We start from the raw sequence: 16,889 nt of genomic DNA, 5'->3' as shown, positions 1-16,889 counted from the left end.
CTGGTCCACCTTCTGAGCGGCATCCTGGAGCTAACCATCCCAGGTTTTGGTGGGATAATCATCCTGGCCGAATGTGATGCCTAAGACTTTTGCCGATTCTTGGGACCCTGGAAGGATGTCCGGGAGATCAAACGTGGAATCCCCCATCCCAGCCACAGACTCTCACACTTAAGTTAATCTCACAGTAGTGGTCCACCTTCAACATCACCACATCGACCTCCTCTCTCTCGAGGAGACAAAAATAGTGACATCGTCAGCGTACACCACCACTCTCTTGCTCCCACCAATGGTCCGTGACTCACCTTCCTAAGGAAGGGATCGATCGCGAACACATATAAGACTGGGCTCCAAGGACAACCCCGACGGACTCCGGACCACACATCAAAAGAGTGACCAGACCACCTGTTCACCAGCGGGAAACTCTCTGCCCCTGCATACAAGATCTTAAGCCAATTAACAAAAGTACTTGGTAAGCCATATTACAGAAGGACGGACCAGAGGTACTCGTGGTTCACCTGATCAAATGCTTTGGCCTGATCCAAGGACAGCAAGTACCCCTTCCAGAGACCCGCACTACTCCGCTCCCCTGCTTCCCTGACACTAAGGACAGCACTTAAGGTGCTTTGGCCTGGAACAGTGCAGTGCTGGGCCTCCGAAAGAAGCCGGGGTGCAAACTTCACCAGCCGATTAAACAGTATCTTGGCCAGAAGCTTCCTGTCCATATTAAGAAGAGCTATTGGCCTCCAATTCTCAATCAAGGTAGGATCTTTACCCCTTTGAACGAAGAATCAGGGCTGACCTCCTCATTGATTTCGGCAGAGTGCCCGAGGAGAGACACTCATTGAATACCTCAGTCAAGAGGGGAGCTAAAGACTCCTTAAAGGTCCTGTACCACTCGGATGTTAAGCCATCCAGATCTGGCGACTTCTTAGGGGCAAGCCCCTCGATCGCCAGTCCCACTTTCTCTTCCCCGATTTCGTCTTCGAAAACATCAAGATAGGGGTCTACCCCTGGCTCAGGAATGGCTTCAGCGAGGAAAACCTACCTCACATCCCTATCCAGATCCTTTCTCCCCAAGAGGTGCGAGTAGAAGGTTCTGACTACCTCCAGGATCCCTGATCTGGACCGATTCAGAGATCCCGTACTATCAATCAGTCCTGAAATTACTTTACTACTCACAGACATCTTGCAGTTTCTTTACGGGTCGGGCGAGCGGTAACTCCCGTAATTCTTCTCAAAAACCAAAAATGCGAGCCTATCGTACCGAAACCTCATCACCAAGGACTTCACTCTGGAGATATCCTCTCGGCTACCTCCAGTCGAGACGAGAAGCTCGAGTTTCCTCCTCAGACCCAGATACAGGCGATACCTATACAGAGACCTTAGGCTAGAGAGCTGGCGGAAGAACCCTGCAACCCGCTTCTTAAATATCTCCCACCACTCTGACTTACTACTACATAGGTCCAGGAAAGGTACCTGACTCTGAAGAAAATCCTCAAAGGACTGTCTTACCTCCGCTTCCTTCAGGAGGGACGAATTCAGCTTCCAATAAACTTTACCCATCCGTCTCTGAAACATTCAAGGAAAACAAAGTCATACAGTGATCGGAGAACTCCACCTCAACCACAGACACTGCGGAAGAGACTGCTTCCTCCTTCAAATAGAACCTGTCTAACCTAGACCTGCAGCTACCTTGATGAAAGGGGAAACCCACATGGCCTGAGGGACCCTGGATGTGGGCATCCTCTAGGCGAGCTTCCCTAACTATATAATTGGGGTCCACACAGTTATAAGTCAGCGGATTATTGGAACCTCTCCTATCTTGGGACCTCGTGACATTATTGAAGTCCCCTCCAAAAATCACTTGCCGACTCGTAAAAAGAAAGGACTCTAAATAGAGAGATCCTTACGGCCCCACCTGGTTTGTGGGGCATAGATGATAATGATCCGGAACTCTTGTCCCTTCATGAAGGTATCATAGATCAGGCACCTCCCCATTTCCAATTCAATAACCCGTCGGCATTCAACAGGAGCGGTAAAAAGGACCGCCACCCCACTATACGACTCAGCCGCAAAAGACCAGTGGGAGGGTCAACGCCTCCACTCTCTTCTGGCTTTAACCAGAGAGGCTAGATCTGACAACCTGGTCTCCTATAGAAAGAAAATGTCGGCTTCAACATGGTAGAGAAAATCAAAGGCTGCAAATCTAGCCGTATCTGACTTTATACTGGCACAATGAATAGATGCCAGTGTCAATGGGGTGAGTGCTGCCATACAGCGTGAATAAATTAGAAGGCCACACCCTTTATCTTTCCTTTCCTTTCTTTTTAGCCCCCTCATCCCCCGAACAAGATGAGAGGTCAGGACTACTTTTAGATTTTTATTTAGATTCAGATTGATCCATTTGATCCACGACTCAAGGTGCCTCATCAGGACAGGGCCCAGTTCCTCCCAGAGGCTCCTTCTCCCTAGACACCTTGCCCTCCAAGGAGGGGGAGGAGATGGTATTGAGGACAAGGTACCGGTTTGACAAGTCAATCAGAGGGGGGGGGGGGGGGGGGGGCAGTCAGGCTTCCTTTTTGGACCTGGCCCGCATTACAAGGAGCAGAGGGCTCTGACCTCTTCTTTCTCCCTTTCCTTTTGCCCTTGTCTTTCTTTTTGGGCCTCTCGCTGCTCTCCTCATCCAGGGTTGGAAATATTGCTTTCCTCTCTGTCGTATGTCTTAGGGGGGATTAAACTGGCAGAGTCACTGGTAGAGAAGGATCTGGGTGTACTTGTAGATCACAGACTACAGAATAGCATGCAATGTCAGGCTGCTGCTTCCAAAGCCAGCAGGATATTGTCATGTATCAAAAGAGGCATGGACTCAAGGGACAGGGACATAATACTCCCCCTTTATAAAGCATTGGTACGGCCTCACCTGGAATATGCTGTTCAGTTTTGGTCGCCTGTACATAAAAGGGACACTGTGGAGCTGGAAAGCGTGCAGAGACGCGCGACTAAACTAATATGGGACATGGAACATCTTAGCTATGAGGAGCGATTAAAGGAGTTACAATTGTTTAGTCTTGAGAAGAGACGTTTAAGGGGGGATATGATAAATGTATATAAGTATATTAATGGCCCATACAAAAAATATGGAGAAAAACTGTTCCAGGTTAAACCCCCCCAAAGGACGAGGGGGCACTCCCTCCGTCTGGAGAAGAAAAAGTTTAGTCTCAAGGGGCGACACGCCTTCTTTACCATGAGAACTGTGAACTTACGGAACAGTCTACCTCAGGAACTGGTCACAGCAGGAAAAATTAACAGCTTTAAAACAGGATTAGATACATTCCTGGAACAAAATAACATTAATGCTTATGAAGAAATATAAAATCCCTTCCCTTTCCCAATATCGCGCCACACCCCTACCCCTTAATTCCCTGGTTGAACTTGATGGACATATGTCTTTTTTCGACCGTACTAACTATGTAACTATGTAAGCCTCCTGATCGCCTCATCCAGCATGTTATCCTCCAGGGCTTCAGCGGATACAGGGCAGGAGCTACCCCCATCACCTGGGCACTCTCCATCTCCCTACTCCTACGTTTTCCTCCCGCCTTAGTTTGGCAGGGCCCGTACCCTCCCCAGCCGAGGCAACTTCACAGCTCTCCTCAGCCGGAGTGGCTGTTGCACAGGCGAAGGCGCAAGGACAACGGCTGAAAGGGTGCCCGAGGACACCACACAGGTGGCACCGGATCTGCCTACAGGATGCGGCCAGATGACCCACCCCACCACACAAGTACAGTACAGGCTGCGAGAAAATTAGTGGGGCTGCCACACCTGTGACAGAACCAGGTCTCCTACCAGGGGCAGCCTAAGGTCTATCACGTCCAAGGAAGGAAGCTGACGGAATGTGGGCAACCGTACTCCCTGAATGCTTGAGCTTGAGGGAAAATGTCCAGGCCCTAGACCAGATCCTGTGCTCATCCAAGTTTTTCTTGGGCATGTCAGTCACATCCCCATACCATCCGAGCCAGGTCATGATGTCATAACAACTGACAGAGTTCTGACGGGAAATCGCCTTTACGATGAAATCCCGCCAGCCGGGCTCGTTCTTCACCACTTCGTAGTTTGACCAGAAGAGTTCAAGACCCTCTGGCCGAACGAAACTGACATCAAACTCAGACGAACCATAGGGGTGAATCAGAGCAAATATGAATCCATCTGAAGGAGGAGCGCAACCACTTTAGTGCGAGGTGGGCACGCATCCTCACCCCTCCAAATCAGACAGACCATATTCCTAGAGTTATTGTCCTGCCCGTATGTCGGGAGGGACCAGACCACCTCCCCATTCTGCTCTCAGAAAGCCCCCAATCCATGCCTCTCTATCCAGAAAGACACTCACCCCTTCCCTCTACCTGGATAGACCTGTCGCCCCTGCGTTGAGCCTCTGGAGGCGCTCTTACAAAAGGCCTCCAGAGCTGGACGGAGATGGGGACCTCCCTGAACCCCCGCAGCAACATTGGCATAGCTCCTAGGAACAGTCACTACTGGGAAGGCAGTTGAACCAGATTAAGACCTAGACCCAGAACCACTAATACCACCATTCACGCCACTACTCTCATCATCTTTATATCCATTCATGCTAGACTTCCCATTCATACCACTACTACTACCACCAACATTCACTCCACTGACACTCCCACACACATTCCTCTCATCCACAACACTACTACACCAATCATTCTCACAACTTACACTCTTAGCATCCTGCCTTAAAAATTCTGAGCTGGCTGGGACTTGTAGTGTTGCTGGTTTTAGATTTTCTGTGCTGGCTTAGCTGCTGGGGTCGACGCTAATGGCTCCTTCTCCATGGGTGATGTGACCTCTGGAGTCTGGGGCTGCCCCTCCAAACGCACACCAGCTCCTCCCACAGCACCTGCACTTAGTTTGTCCGACCGCACGGGCCCTGCAGCTGATCCGAGGTGCCCGGACACTCCCCCCCCCCTCCTCACAGGAGTGTCCCGCAGCGCCCACAGAACACACAGTACTCGGAGGACCCCCCGAGCACATGGACCTACCACTCTCCGCCACTGGCACCCGAACACTCCCCCTCCCTCAGTGGGGATTGCCCCACAGCGCCGGTAATGCCCACAGCACTCGGGGAACCTCCCCCCGAGCACACAGCAGCATGACTCGCCTCACCACTGCCCACCATGAGCCCATCCTGCCCCTCCCTACCGGCAGGATAGGTGGGTTTCACATCTATTGCATCCGCAGCATTTTCTGACGCCTTCCTGTATGCTGGCTCCATTCCACCACAGAAACAGGGTCTGGCAGTCTGGGGGGCCCAGAAGCCTGAACCAGCTTTGCAGCTGGCTCAGGCTGCTGGAAAGGAACAAACACGTACGGCACAGATTCTTGGGAGGGCTGGGGACTCTTGCATGACTATAGCCCTCAATAATCCCCCAGCCTCACTCTGCACATCATCCTCCTCGCTCTCACTTGAAGGAAGCGCCACCTGGACCGGTTCAATGTAGCTGTTCTGGGTGTCACAGGGAGCAGCCACAGGCACTGCATCTTCCTTCACACTCTCCTCCTCCTTTTCATCACCACCATCCTTATTTTTTTTTCACTGCCACTACTCTCCCATTCATCCACCTCCACCTTCACCTTACCTGGGGATTTCATGGCGGCAAACCGATCCTCATTTTCTAGTTTCTCCCTGAAGAGACTGCTCCCCTCCAGGATCTCTGCCCTCCTCTCCTGCAGCTTTGTGGTCTCAGCCTTCAGGGATGTAATTCTTTTTTTCAGCTCAGGCCTGCTTCTCTTGGACCCAGAGTTTGCCAGACTCTGGGCCCCAAGCAGATCCTCTCTGACCAACCTAAGCTCCATACCACAGCGATCATATTCAGCAAACCGTGCGGTCATGCGGAACCAGTAGGTGGCGCTGGACTCCTGGCTCTGGACGGTACACACATTATCATTGTCTGTAAATACATTATTTTAAAGGAAAACTGTCACCCGTTCACCCACACTAAATCTGATACACCGGGTTATAGGGCAGGTAAACATGAGACCAATGCAGGGTTTCAGACCTATATACGTACCTGAAGTACGACGCCCGGTCACTATGAAGTTCAGCGTCTTCGTGCGCTGAATTGTGCCCTGGAGGTGGAGCCTCCAGCTGGATTTGAATATTCATGGGGGCTGGTCACATGAGCACACAGTAGGCAGAAGCGCTCATGTGATGATCGGCGATGAATATTCAAATCCAGCCAGCGAACCCGCCTCAATTGCGTAATTACGCGCTAGAAAAAGTCAAACTTCAGAGGGACCGGGCGCTGGACTTCAGGTATGTATTTAGGTCAGAAACCCAGCATTGGTCTCCTGTTCACTCACATTATGACCCGGTATATCGGGTTTAGAGTGTCGGTTTAGAGTGTCTGCAAAAGTCTGCAACTATTGTTATCTGAAAAGAGTCTAAATACATTTGCAAAAAAATTAGTGAATTTTATTGATTGTGCAAAATTCAGATTCAGAAAATCTGCTCTCCAAAATCCCACAGTTGCTCTTTCCCTCTTGATCAGGCCCGTCGCTACCGGACCGGCAAACAAAGCAATTGCTTGGGGCCCCGAGCTGGCTGGGGGGCCCCGAGCAGAGCCGGTGCTTGCCCGTCCTGTAGCGACGGGGCACTTCGGGGGGCCCGCACATTTCAATTACCATTTTGTAGGGCGCGGGCCCCTTAAGAAACATAGCAGGGCCGGCACCGGACAGGTCAGGGGCTGATTGGAGTAGAGACGTCACGTGCCCCGCGCAGGCACGCACGTCTACGCCAATCACCTGACCTGTCCCTGCTTACGTCCCCACGCAAACCTCCAGCATCCTCCGTGCAGTGACAGGAGCAGCAGCAGACTCAAGCCGCTGCAACGATCCCCGGCAGGGTAAGTAAACTGGCGCGGGGGGCCGGGGGGGGGATTGTATGGTGGTTAGGGGACTGCAATGGTGATGAGAGGTGTGTGTGTGTGTGTGGGGGGGGGGTTGTTATGGGGGTCATGAGAGATGCGGGGGGGGGGTGTTATGGGGGTCATGAGAGATGCAGGGGGGGTGTTGTGGGGGTCATGAGATGCAGAGGGGGTGTTATGGGGGTCATGAGAGATGCAGGGGGGTGTTATGGGGGTCATGAGAGATGCAGGGGTGTTATGGGGTCATGAGAGATGCAGGGGGGGTGTTATGGGGGTCATGAGAGATGCAGGGGGGGTGTTATGGGGGTCATGAGAGATGCAGGGGGGGTGTTATGGGGGTCATGAGAGATGCAGGGGGGGTGTTATGGGGGTCATGAGAGATGCAGGGGGGGTGTTATGGGGGTCATGAGAGATGCAGGGGGGGTGTTATGGGGGTCATGAGAGATGCAGGGGGGTGTTATGGGGGTCATGAGAGATGCAGGGGGGTGTTATGGGGGTCATGAGAGATGCAGGGGGGTGTTATGGGGGTCATGAGAGATGCAGGTGGGGTGTTATGGGTTCATGAGAGGTGCAGGTGGGGTGTTATGGGGGTCATGAGAGATGCAGGGGGGTGTTATGGGGGTCATGAGAGATGCAGGGGGGTGTTATGGGGGTCATGAGAGATGCAGGGGGGGGGGTTATGGGGGTCATGAGAGGTGCAGGGGGGGTGTTTGGGGGTCATGAGAGGTGCAGGGGGGTGTTATGGGGGTCATGAGAGGTGCAGGGGGGTGTTATGGGGGTCATGAGAGGTGCAGGGGGGGTGTTATGGGGGTCATGAGAGGTGCAGGGGGGTGTTATGGGGGTCATGACAGGTGCAGGGGGGGTGTTATGGGGGTCATGAGAGGTGCAGGGGGGTGTTATGGGGGTCATGAGAGGTGCAGGGGGGGTGTTAAGGGGGTGATGAGAGGTGCAGGGGGGGTGTTATGGGGGTGATGAGAGGTGCAGGGGGGGTGTTATGGGGGTAATGAGAGGTGCAGGGGGGGTGTTATGGGGGTGATGAGAGGTGCAGGGGGGTGTTATGGGGGTGATGAGAGGTGCAGGGGGGTGATGAGCGCTGCAGGGGAGGGGGTGTTATGGGAGTGAGGAGAGGTGCCCCCCCCTGCACTTCTCGTCATCACCCCCCCATAACCCCCCCTGGTTATAATAGTGATGAGGAGAGGTGGGGGGGAGTTATTGTAATGATGAGGAGAGGTTTGGCGGGGGGTTATGGGGGTGATGAGGACACAGGATAAGAGGGGTGCTTATGTATATATGATGTGTATGCATGTGTGGCAGTATTGTATTCAGTGGATACAGTGTGGAGCAGCATTATATTCACGGTACAGTGTGGGGCAGTATTATATTCAGGGTACAGTGTGGGGCAGTATTATATTCAGGGTACAGTGTGAGGCAGTATTTTATTTAGGGTACAGTGTCGGGCAGTATTATATTTAGGGTACAGTGTATAGCAGTATTATATTTAGTGGGTACAGTGAATAGCAGGATTAAAGTTAGTGGGTGCAGTGTAGGGCAGTATTATATTTAGTGGGTACAGTGTGTGGTAGTATTATATTTAGTGGGTACTGTGTATAGCAGTATTATATTTAGGGTACAGTGTGTGGCAGGATTATATTCAGGGTACAGTGTGGGGCAGCATTATATTCAGGGTACAGTGTCGGGCAGTATTATATTCAGGGTACAGTGTGAGGCAGTATTATATTCAGGGTACAGTGTGTGGCAGTATTATATTCAGGGTACAGTGTGGGGCAGTATTATATTTAGTGGGTACAGTGTGTGGCAGTATTATATTCAGGGTACAGTGTGGGGCAGTATTATATTCAGGGTACAGTGTGTGGCAGGATTATATTCAGGGTACAGTGTGGGGCAGTATTATATTCAGGGTACAGTGTGTGGCAGGATTATATTCAGGGTACAGTGTGGGGCAGTATTATATTCAGGGTACAGTGTGGGGCAGTATTTTATTTAGGGTACACTTTCTGGCAAGGTTATAATGATTACTGTCTTCATGCAGAGGATGAGGATCTGGTGAGGAGCCAATGATGTCTGGGTGTCAGACTCTGCAGAGAAGATGGAGCTGGAGGAAGACCTAGTCTCTGGACCAGATGAAGAAGAAAAGATAACAGAGAAGATATCCCTCAAGTCAGAAGGCGTCACTCAGGTCACTGATATCATTGTGTATTCTCCTGACTGTCCCATCAGAGCTGTAGTCATTTGTAAGTTCTGCAGTGATGATGGGTAAAACTGTGCCCAATCTGTGTCTCTACAGCTGTTACAAAACTACAATTCTCATTGCCAGAGGCTCTTCAGACATGATGGGAGTTTTAGCTTTCCAACAGCTGGAGAACCACTTTAACCGAGGTGATCGGTGGGGGTCTCGGCAGTCAAACTCCCACCAAAAAATGGCCCTGGGGGGGGGGGGGTTTGGACAGGGGGTATGGGTAGGGAACACTGCTGCACCTAATGTGGGGGGAACACTGCCTACCTAATGTGGGGGGAACTCTGCTGCACCTAATGTGGGGGGAACTCTGCTGCACCTAATGTGGGGGGAACTCTGCTGCACCTAATGTGCGTCGTATCGACGTTCGCTCACGTTGCGCTCCCAGAATTCAAGGGCCGGCGTCAGGACATAGTAACGCCGGCGTGATCATCAAAGGGGGGGGGCCTCCATGTCCATTTTGCTTGGGGCCCCCAAATTCCTTCAAACGGCCCTGCTCTTGATTCACAATCCATTTACAAGCAAAGAGTTTCAAAGTTAGAAAAATGCTACATTTTGGAATTTTTCACCAAGAAATGATGCAAGTATCAACGAAAATGTACCACTATCTTAAAGTAGAACATATTACGAAAAAAACTATCTCAGAATCAAATTCACAAGTAAAAGCATCTCAGAGTTATTAATGGATAAAAAGAAAGGTCAGATTTGCAAAAAAAAGGGGCTGAGTCCTTAAGGTGACTCCTCTTAATGACCATGGAAATCTATACATGTCCAGGAGGGATGCACGTTCCCGCACCTGGACGCGTACACATGTCCATGGTCCTTGTGGGTACTGCCCAGCCACCCAAAAAGCACTCAATGTACTCACTTTTGGTCCGTATGAATACTTTAGGGGGTGTAGTTTCCAAAATGGGGTCATTTGTGTGGGTTCTGTATGGTCCTGGCAGCTAAAACCCTTTGCAAGCATGAAGTGTGGCCATTCGGCCTAAAATGATGCCCTGAAAACCAATCGGCGCTGCTCTTCTTCTGGGTCCCACCATGCAGCCAAGCAACAAAATATGGCCTTAGCGGGGCATTTTCGAACCAGCAAGGGGGTATTTCCAAACACGGGACGAGCCGCTCAATAAAATATGGGGTGCATTTCCTTCCTTTCAGACACATTGCACACAAAATATGTTCCCAAAAAAAAAAAAAAAAAAAAAGCAAAATTCAAATATTTCTACTGACTTTCTAACCATTGCAGCCACACATAACTCAAAGTACTCACTTTTGGTCTAGATGAATACTTTAGGGGGTGTAGTTTCCAAAATGAGGTCACTTGTGGGGGTACTGTATGGTTCGGGCAGCTAAAACCCTTTGAAGGCATGAAGTGCGGCCTACAATCCATTTGGCCAAAAAAGATATGGTATTTCCAAACACGGACTGAGCAGCTCAATAAAATCTAGAGTGCATTTCTTTTGATATTAGAAATTTCTTATTTTTAAACACTGACTTTGTAATAATTCCTGCCAAAAATCTATGGTGTTAAAATACTCACTAGTGAATTCCTTGAGAGTCTAGTTTTTAAAATGGGGTCATTTGGGAGGGGGGGGGGGGATTCCCATGTTCTACCTCTTTTAAGTTTATGCAAACCTTGCATAGCACATTAAAAAAAAATTACTTTTTAAATTTCCTGAATTTTGAAAATTTCAACTAAAATTGCTAGGTTTCTAATTCATTTAAAATAAAATAAAAATGCTTACAAAATAAAGTAGACATCTGAATGTATAGGTTTCATAAACTATTTGCTCAGTAAGTATAAATATGTGCAACCTATTAGTGTTTTTTATTTCATGATTTTTTGCACTGTAAAAAAAAAACTACAAATGATATTGGCTTACTTTTACTCTGTACATGATGAAAAATTGTGACAAAAAAACAATGTCAGAATTATCGTGATTGGCAAAACGTTACCAGAGTTACTCTCTAATAAAGTCAGGCATCCCTGATTTGAAAAAAAAAACAAGCTTAGGATGTAAGGGCATACAGGCCTAACTGTCTTGGTCCTTAAGGGGTTAATTATGAATGGTATTATCTGATCTCTATTCTGGTATCTTAATTTAGGGCACACATACTACAAAGATATACAAGATATAGAAAGATATCAAACTTAAATAGGAGCATGCCAAGAATTAAGTGATGTACTGGCAAAACTTTGTTATGGACATATGTTTATTTGCACATACAGATATCTACTCATAGATGTTTATCTGTCACCTAGGAGTACTCTGAGAATCTGTCCCAGGGCGGTTAGAGTGCATAGTATTCGACCTCACATTCAGTATCACTAATGTTTAATGTCTCATACAGCATTTTTCAGTTTACATATTCCTTCTTGGTTATAAGATGATCGCTCTGCTCATATGATCCTGCTTTGCTATATACTAAGAGGATCACTCTACTCCTACGATCCTGCTGTGTTATACATCATGATAGAGATCATTTGCATATCTATACCCTCAATTGATCCACAAACTGTAGTTGAAGGCTGTGAGAGTGGGGTTCCCCCTTAGGATGCGACACAGATTACACTCTGGTAGGCCTGGCTTTGCAAAGAAGCTCATCTTGCCTTGCTGGGACGTCACTCAAGGGGGAGACTCTGGCTCTCAGAAGTAGGCCATTGGTTGGTAAGGGTAAAGGTATGAGCCCGAATTTATCACACTGTGTGAGAGAAAGGGTGGAGTGGGAAAATCACTCAGCTTTTTCTCTCACAGTTTGATAAATCTGGGCATTAGACTTTAGGCATTACCTGCTGCATTTGCCACTGCAAAATGGTCCTTTGGCATGTAACCATAAAGGTCTCCCAGATGATCCATAGGGTTATGAGAAGCCGCAGATGCAAATATCCGTTTAGCTTTTTTTGAAACTATTGATATTTAAGCACCTTGATAAATATTATTCTTTCTGCACTGTGAAAATTATGAAATACCTCTGCACCTAATGGGCCTCATTTACTAAGAGTGTTGGGTTTTTACTAATGTGAAATGTTGTTTCCAACTTATAGGATTCCTCTCTATTTACTATGGGGATCACAGATTTACAAGTCGGGAAAAAATTTCTGAAAAGTTATTTGTAGGTGGAAATTTACAGCCATTTATGGATTATCTGTGAATTCAATAGGAAATAGGTCTGATTGGGAAACCACGCCCTTTTTTGGGCCGACCACGCCCCTTTGTGACAGACCACGTCACCTTTTTCAGCTTTTCACAATGCAATGTCTGGTTGGTTGGATTTTCCTGGTGTACACGGTCTGAGACATGTCTCAGAAAAAATAACTTGGAAAAACCCGACAAAAGCTAGTGGCTTTTAGCTTAGTAAATAAGGGCCAACAATGTGGGGATTTAGTTTTTTGCCCCAGAGAACAAGTGTAGATAGTGTAGGGATAACAGCTATTACAATATACATGTATAGTGACTACTGCTTAAACTGCATATATGTCTCTGATTTTTGATAGCTATTTATGACCGATTTATCAATTTTTTTAATCTACATGTTATTGTGTCTGGTCTATATGATTTGTGCGCACCACTACAGTTTGTTGTTAAGGTCTTGTTTTTTACCCAGTTCTATTAAAAGTTATATTTTAAACATTTATCTTGGGACGTCTATAACCCAAAGTTTTAAAAGTTTTTTTTTTTTTTTTCAAGTTTGACTGTGACCAACTAAAAAAGTTAAGGAACAGTGCATTACCCACAGAATAAAAATACATTTTAACTCAGATATTCTGTAACAATCTGTACCCACCAAAATATCTAAAAGAAGAATGCGTCTTTGGCTCTTCTTTTTTGGAGCGATAATCATCTTTCCAGTGTTAAATATACAATTGTTTAAGTTAAACCAAGACTTGCAGGATTCATCTCCAAGAAATGTGCTCATTTCACTTTGGGCAATACATTCTACCATGAAAGAGAATAAGAAAATTAGATCTAACATTAGTAGTATAAAAGCAATTTTCGTAAGAGAAAAATAAATGTATATTATATATATATATATATATATATATATATATATATATATATATATATCCAAGTAAGGGCACAGCACTCCATTGAAGTTAAGGTGCAATTTTATTATTTCATGTCACAGCAACATTTCAGCTTCTCAATGAAACCTTTATCAAGCATGGTGACACACAAAAATTTAGGGGCATTTATACCAAAGTGTACACATGTTTATAGTGAATAATTATAGAAAATTACAACTCATTACCAAAAAATTTCATAACCTCATACAATATAAATATACAAAAGTGCTAATAGTGTACATATGTGCTAGATATTATATTGTCCGGAAGAACAAAGTGCAAATACAAATAAGCTAAAAATAGGGCTTGAATATAAACTTCATAAATCGGCTGTTTGTACATGAATTATAACCACAGGTGTATATAATACAGTGAATTAATCTAATATACTAATAGAGGGAAAAGACTCACCCACTATATGTCCAGTAACAGCGCAGCCATGAATCTCAAATCTTTTTCTGTACAACCAAAATCAGAAAGATGTTTTAACACAGGAAGGTCCATTTTTTTTCTTTCTTATACTGTGTCTGTGATTATGTATCCTTGTTTCCAAACCCCAAGTTGTTTGTCCCAGTCAACAGATGTATAAATAGAGAACCTTTCATCATATTAGGACAATTAACACAAGAGAAATGGGTAGGAACCCAGTCTCCTACTACCAATGAGAGTTTGTCCTGTACTTTTGTCTGATTAAGTAATTGACTGTACCAGTTTGTCTTTCAAATTATATGATCGCCTGTATGAGATATTGGGTTTCAAAGAAAATCCCTCAATTTGCGGGAAACTACTCTTAAGGATGTACCAATATGTATTTAGTATTCTGTCCAAGAGGTAGGCAGCACAACCGCAAAAGTAGTGACAAAGTCCAGGGATGCAGGCAGACACTTGCAGTCCCAGTCGCAGACTGCTCACATAATGCAATCCAAGAAATTTCAGCAGCACACCCGTGTATTCCAGTGAAGCAGTGGGATTTTTATTTACCCATATCAGATACAACGTTTCAACTGCATCTCACAGTCTTTTTCAAGCATAGTGCACAGATTACAACACTCACAATATATCAGTTGTCCAATTAACAATCCAATTATTATAAAAGTCATCATAAAAACGATCAAATACAAAATACATAACAATCAAAGTGCATATCCCATTGTGCAACCACAATATACATCATACATTAGCATGATCCTACAATAGTATACAAAACACCATTATATTCTATATTTGCATTATCCCATGTGTTCAAGTTTCAGGTGTAAGGTGTCTTGTACTGATTAAAAACAAATCTCTACCTGGAGACAGATCCACGTTCTACTATGTGTTCTGTAGTCGCCATTACAGCGTCTCATACTTCTACCCGCCAGGGGTCACATGATCGTAGCTCTCCGGCCGGTGAGCTCAGCGCATGCGCACATGACACCTGAATGCCGACCCAAATGTAAATCTCATATTTTCAAGTAGCAACCCATGTATTATATATACTATTGGGGGGTAAGAAATCATTTATGAGCTGTATGTGTGATTGGCGCTATACAAGATATAAGCCAGCGAATTATGTGTATATTTACATCACACGCTCTAGATACTATTGCATAATTCAACATTTAAAACTATATACTATTAGAATATTAGTGTATTCAGATATGTGGATGTGATAAAACAAATGTGTATACTAAAAAAAATAACAGTTTACAGAAGCGCATGAATAACGTCTCAAAAGCGCATCTAATGTGAATGGTGTTGTATAACTAATTATGTGATGGGAGACATATACCTCTCTCTCACAACCTTAGTGTTATGTGGCTGTAATATATAGACTATGTGTCATCATTTATATATAATGTGTAACAACGTGTACGAGTGTATAATAAAATAAAAGATGTATGCAAAATGTGAAAAAAAAATAGAAAAATTAATAAAAATTGCATATTATAGAAATCTTTCTTAAATCAAAAAAATTTTTGGGAAAAGAAGAATTCCAACAAAAATATGTAAAGTGGCTATACAATTTATTTCCTATAGTTATATAACAAATTTAAAAACACATAATATAAGGTCAAGTAGATTTTGTGGATCTGTTTCTTCGGTATAAAGAGGAGAAAAATTTATAAATGTTCTGTCTACAAGACAAAAACTTTTTCTTTTCATATAATCACCGCCTAAGTATCTGTGCACTGTTTTCTACATGAGGACAAAAAGGTTTAGGCCTTGTAAATAGAAGTTACCACAAAATCAACATTCAAACCCTGAGGGCGTAGGGTAACTAACTTATGAATCCAAAATAATTCCCTCTTTTTCAAACGACTTATTCTGTCCCCTCCACGTTTTGATGTCGGAATATGATCTATTAATGTATAGCGTAGGTCGTTTTCCGGGTGCGAAAATCGAGGGTTGTTTCCCCCACATACAGGAGGTGACAAGGGCAAGTTAGTACATAAATAACATAACTTGGAGTACATGTTAAATAATATTTAACCTGTACCCACAATTGGTTTTGGGATCAATAAATGTTGGACCCTTGTTCATGCGGAGGCAGTTGATACAGCCTCTGCATGGAAACGAGCCTGTTTGTTTAACAGTCAGATACCTATGATGATCAGCCGGTTTCAAAGATACATCGGTCTTCACCAACTTGTTCCTTAAGCTAGGTGACTTACGATATGACATTAGGGGCATTATCTGAAATTCTGGGACCATCGGATGACAGTCCTTAATAATGGACCAGTGCCTGCGAATCACATTAGCAATTTTCCCAGAGCAAGAATTGTACATAGAGATAAAAGATACTCTAGAGGGCCTGTCTTCCTTCTGTGTCTGGTGTATAAGTTTTTTTCTATCCATTCCAATTACTTTCTGCTTACTCTTGTTCAAAAGATCTAGGGGATAACCCCTCTTTGAAAAATTAGAAATAATTTTGTCCAAGGCCGGTTCCAATTTTTTATCAATCCCTACCACACGGCGGACCCTCATCATCTGACTAGATGGGAGGGACCGAACCATGGGGCGGGGGTGATGACTGTCATACCTTAAAATTGAGTTGCTGTCGGTTGGTTTCACGTACAGATCAGTAGTTAGGTGGTCACCCTCGATGATAACTAATGTATCTAAAAATTGTACCGATACTGGGGAAAAAGTTAAAGTAAATTTAATGTGATTATTATCCTGGTTTAAATAACAAAAAAATTCCTGAAGTTGCATCTTGGTACCTGACCAGATGAGGAAGATGTCGTCAATGTTAGCGCCACCACCCCAGCACGTGGCTGAAGTGGTGGCACCCATAGACGACATCCTCCTCCAGGGCCGCCATGAACACGTTGGCGTACGTGGGCGCCACGTTCGTGCCCATGGTGGTCCCTGTCAACTGTAAATAAAAAGTGTCATTGAACATAAAATAATTATTTCTGAGAACCATTTCCAATAGTGATAGTATTAATTTACATTTCTCTTCTGTAAGATCTGGTGTAATAGCATTTATTACAGCTGACAATCCTGCCTCATGTGGGATGGACGTATACAAAGATGTTACGTCCAAAGAGGCCAGGATTGTCTTGGGAGGAATTTTGATTTGCTCGATCTGTCTAAGAAAATCCGAAGTGTCACAAATAAAAGATTTAGATCTTACTGC

The 16,889-nt window shown here is 45.3% G+C and overlaps 1 protein-coding gene across 8 annotated transcripts in view; it reads right to left on the bottom strand.

Annotated features, from left to right (window-relative positions):
• Window positions 1–16,889, bottom strand: part of LOC130368702 (uncharacterized) — a 355,350-nt gene that overhangs the window by 75,299 nt on the left and 263,162 nt on the right. For all 8 annotated transcript variants that reach the window (XR_008892546.1, XM_056572793.1, XM_056572777.1 and 5 more), the window contains one exon: window positions 12,985–13,136. Coding sequence is in view for 7 of the 8 variants with exons in the window: in XM_056572793.1 (XP_056428768.1) it covers window positions 12,985–13,136 (152 nt within the window). In the remaining variant the exon portion in view is untranslated. The remainder of the gene's footprint in view (window positions 1–12,984; window positions 13,137–16,889) is intronic.

This window comes from Hyla sarda, chromosome 1 (genome assembly GCF_029499605.1).
Source record: "Hyla sarda isolate aHylSar1 chromosome 1, aHylSar1.hap1, whole genome shotgun sequence".
NCBI classification, from domain to species: Eukaryota; Metazoa; Chordata; class Amphibia; order Anura; family Hylidae; genus Hyla; species Hyla sarda.
This window is presented reverse-complemented; position numbering and strand designations above follow the sequence as displayed.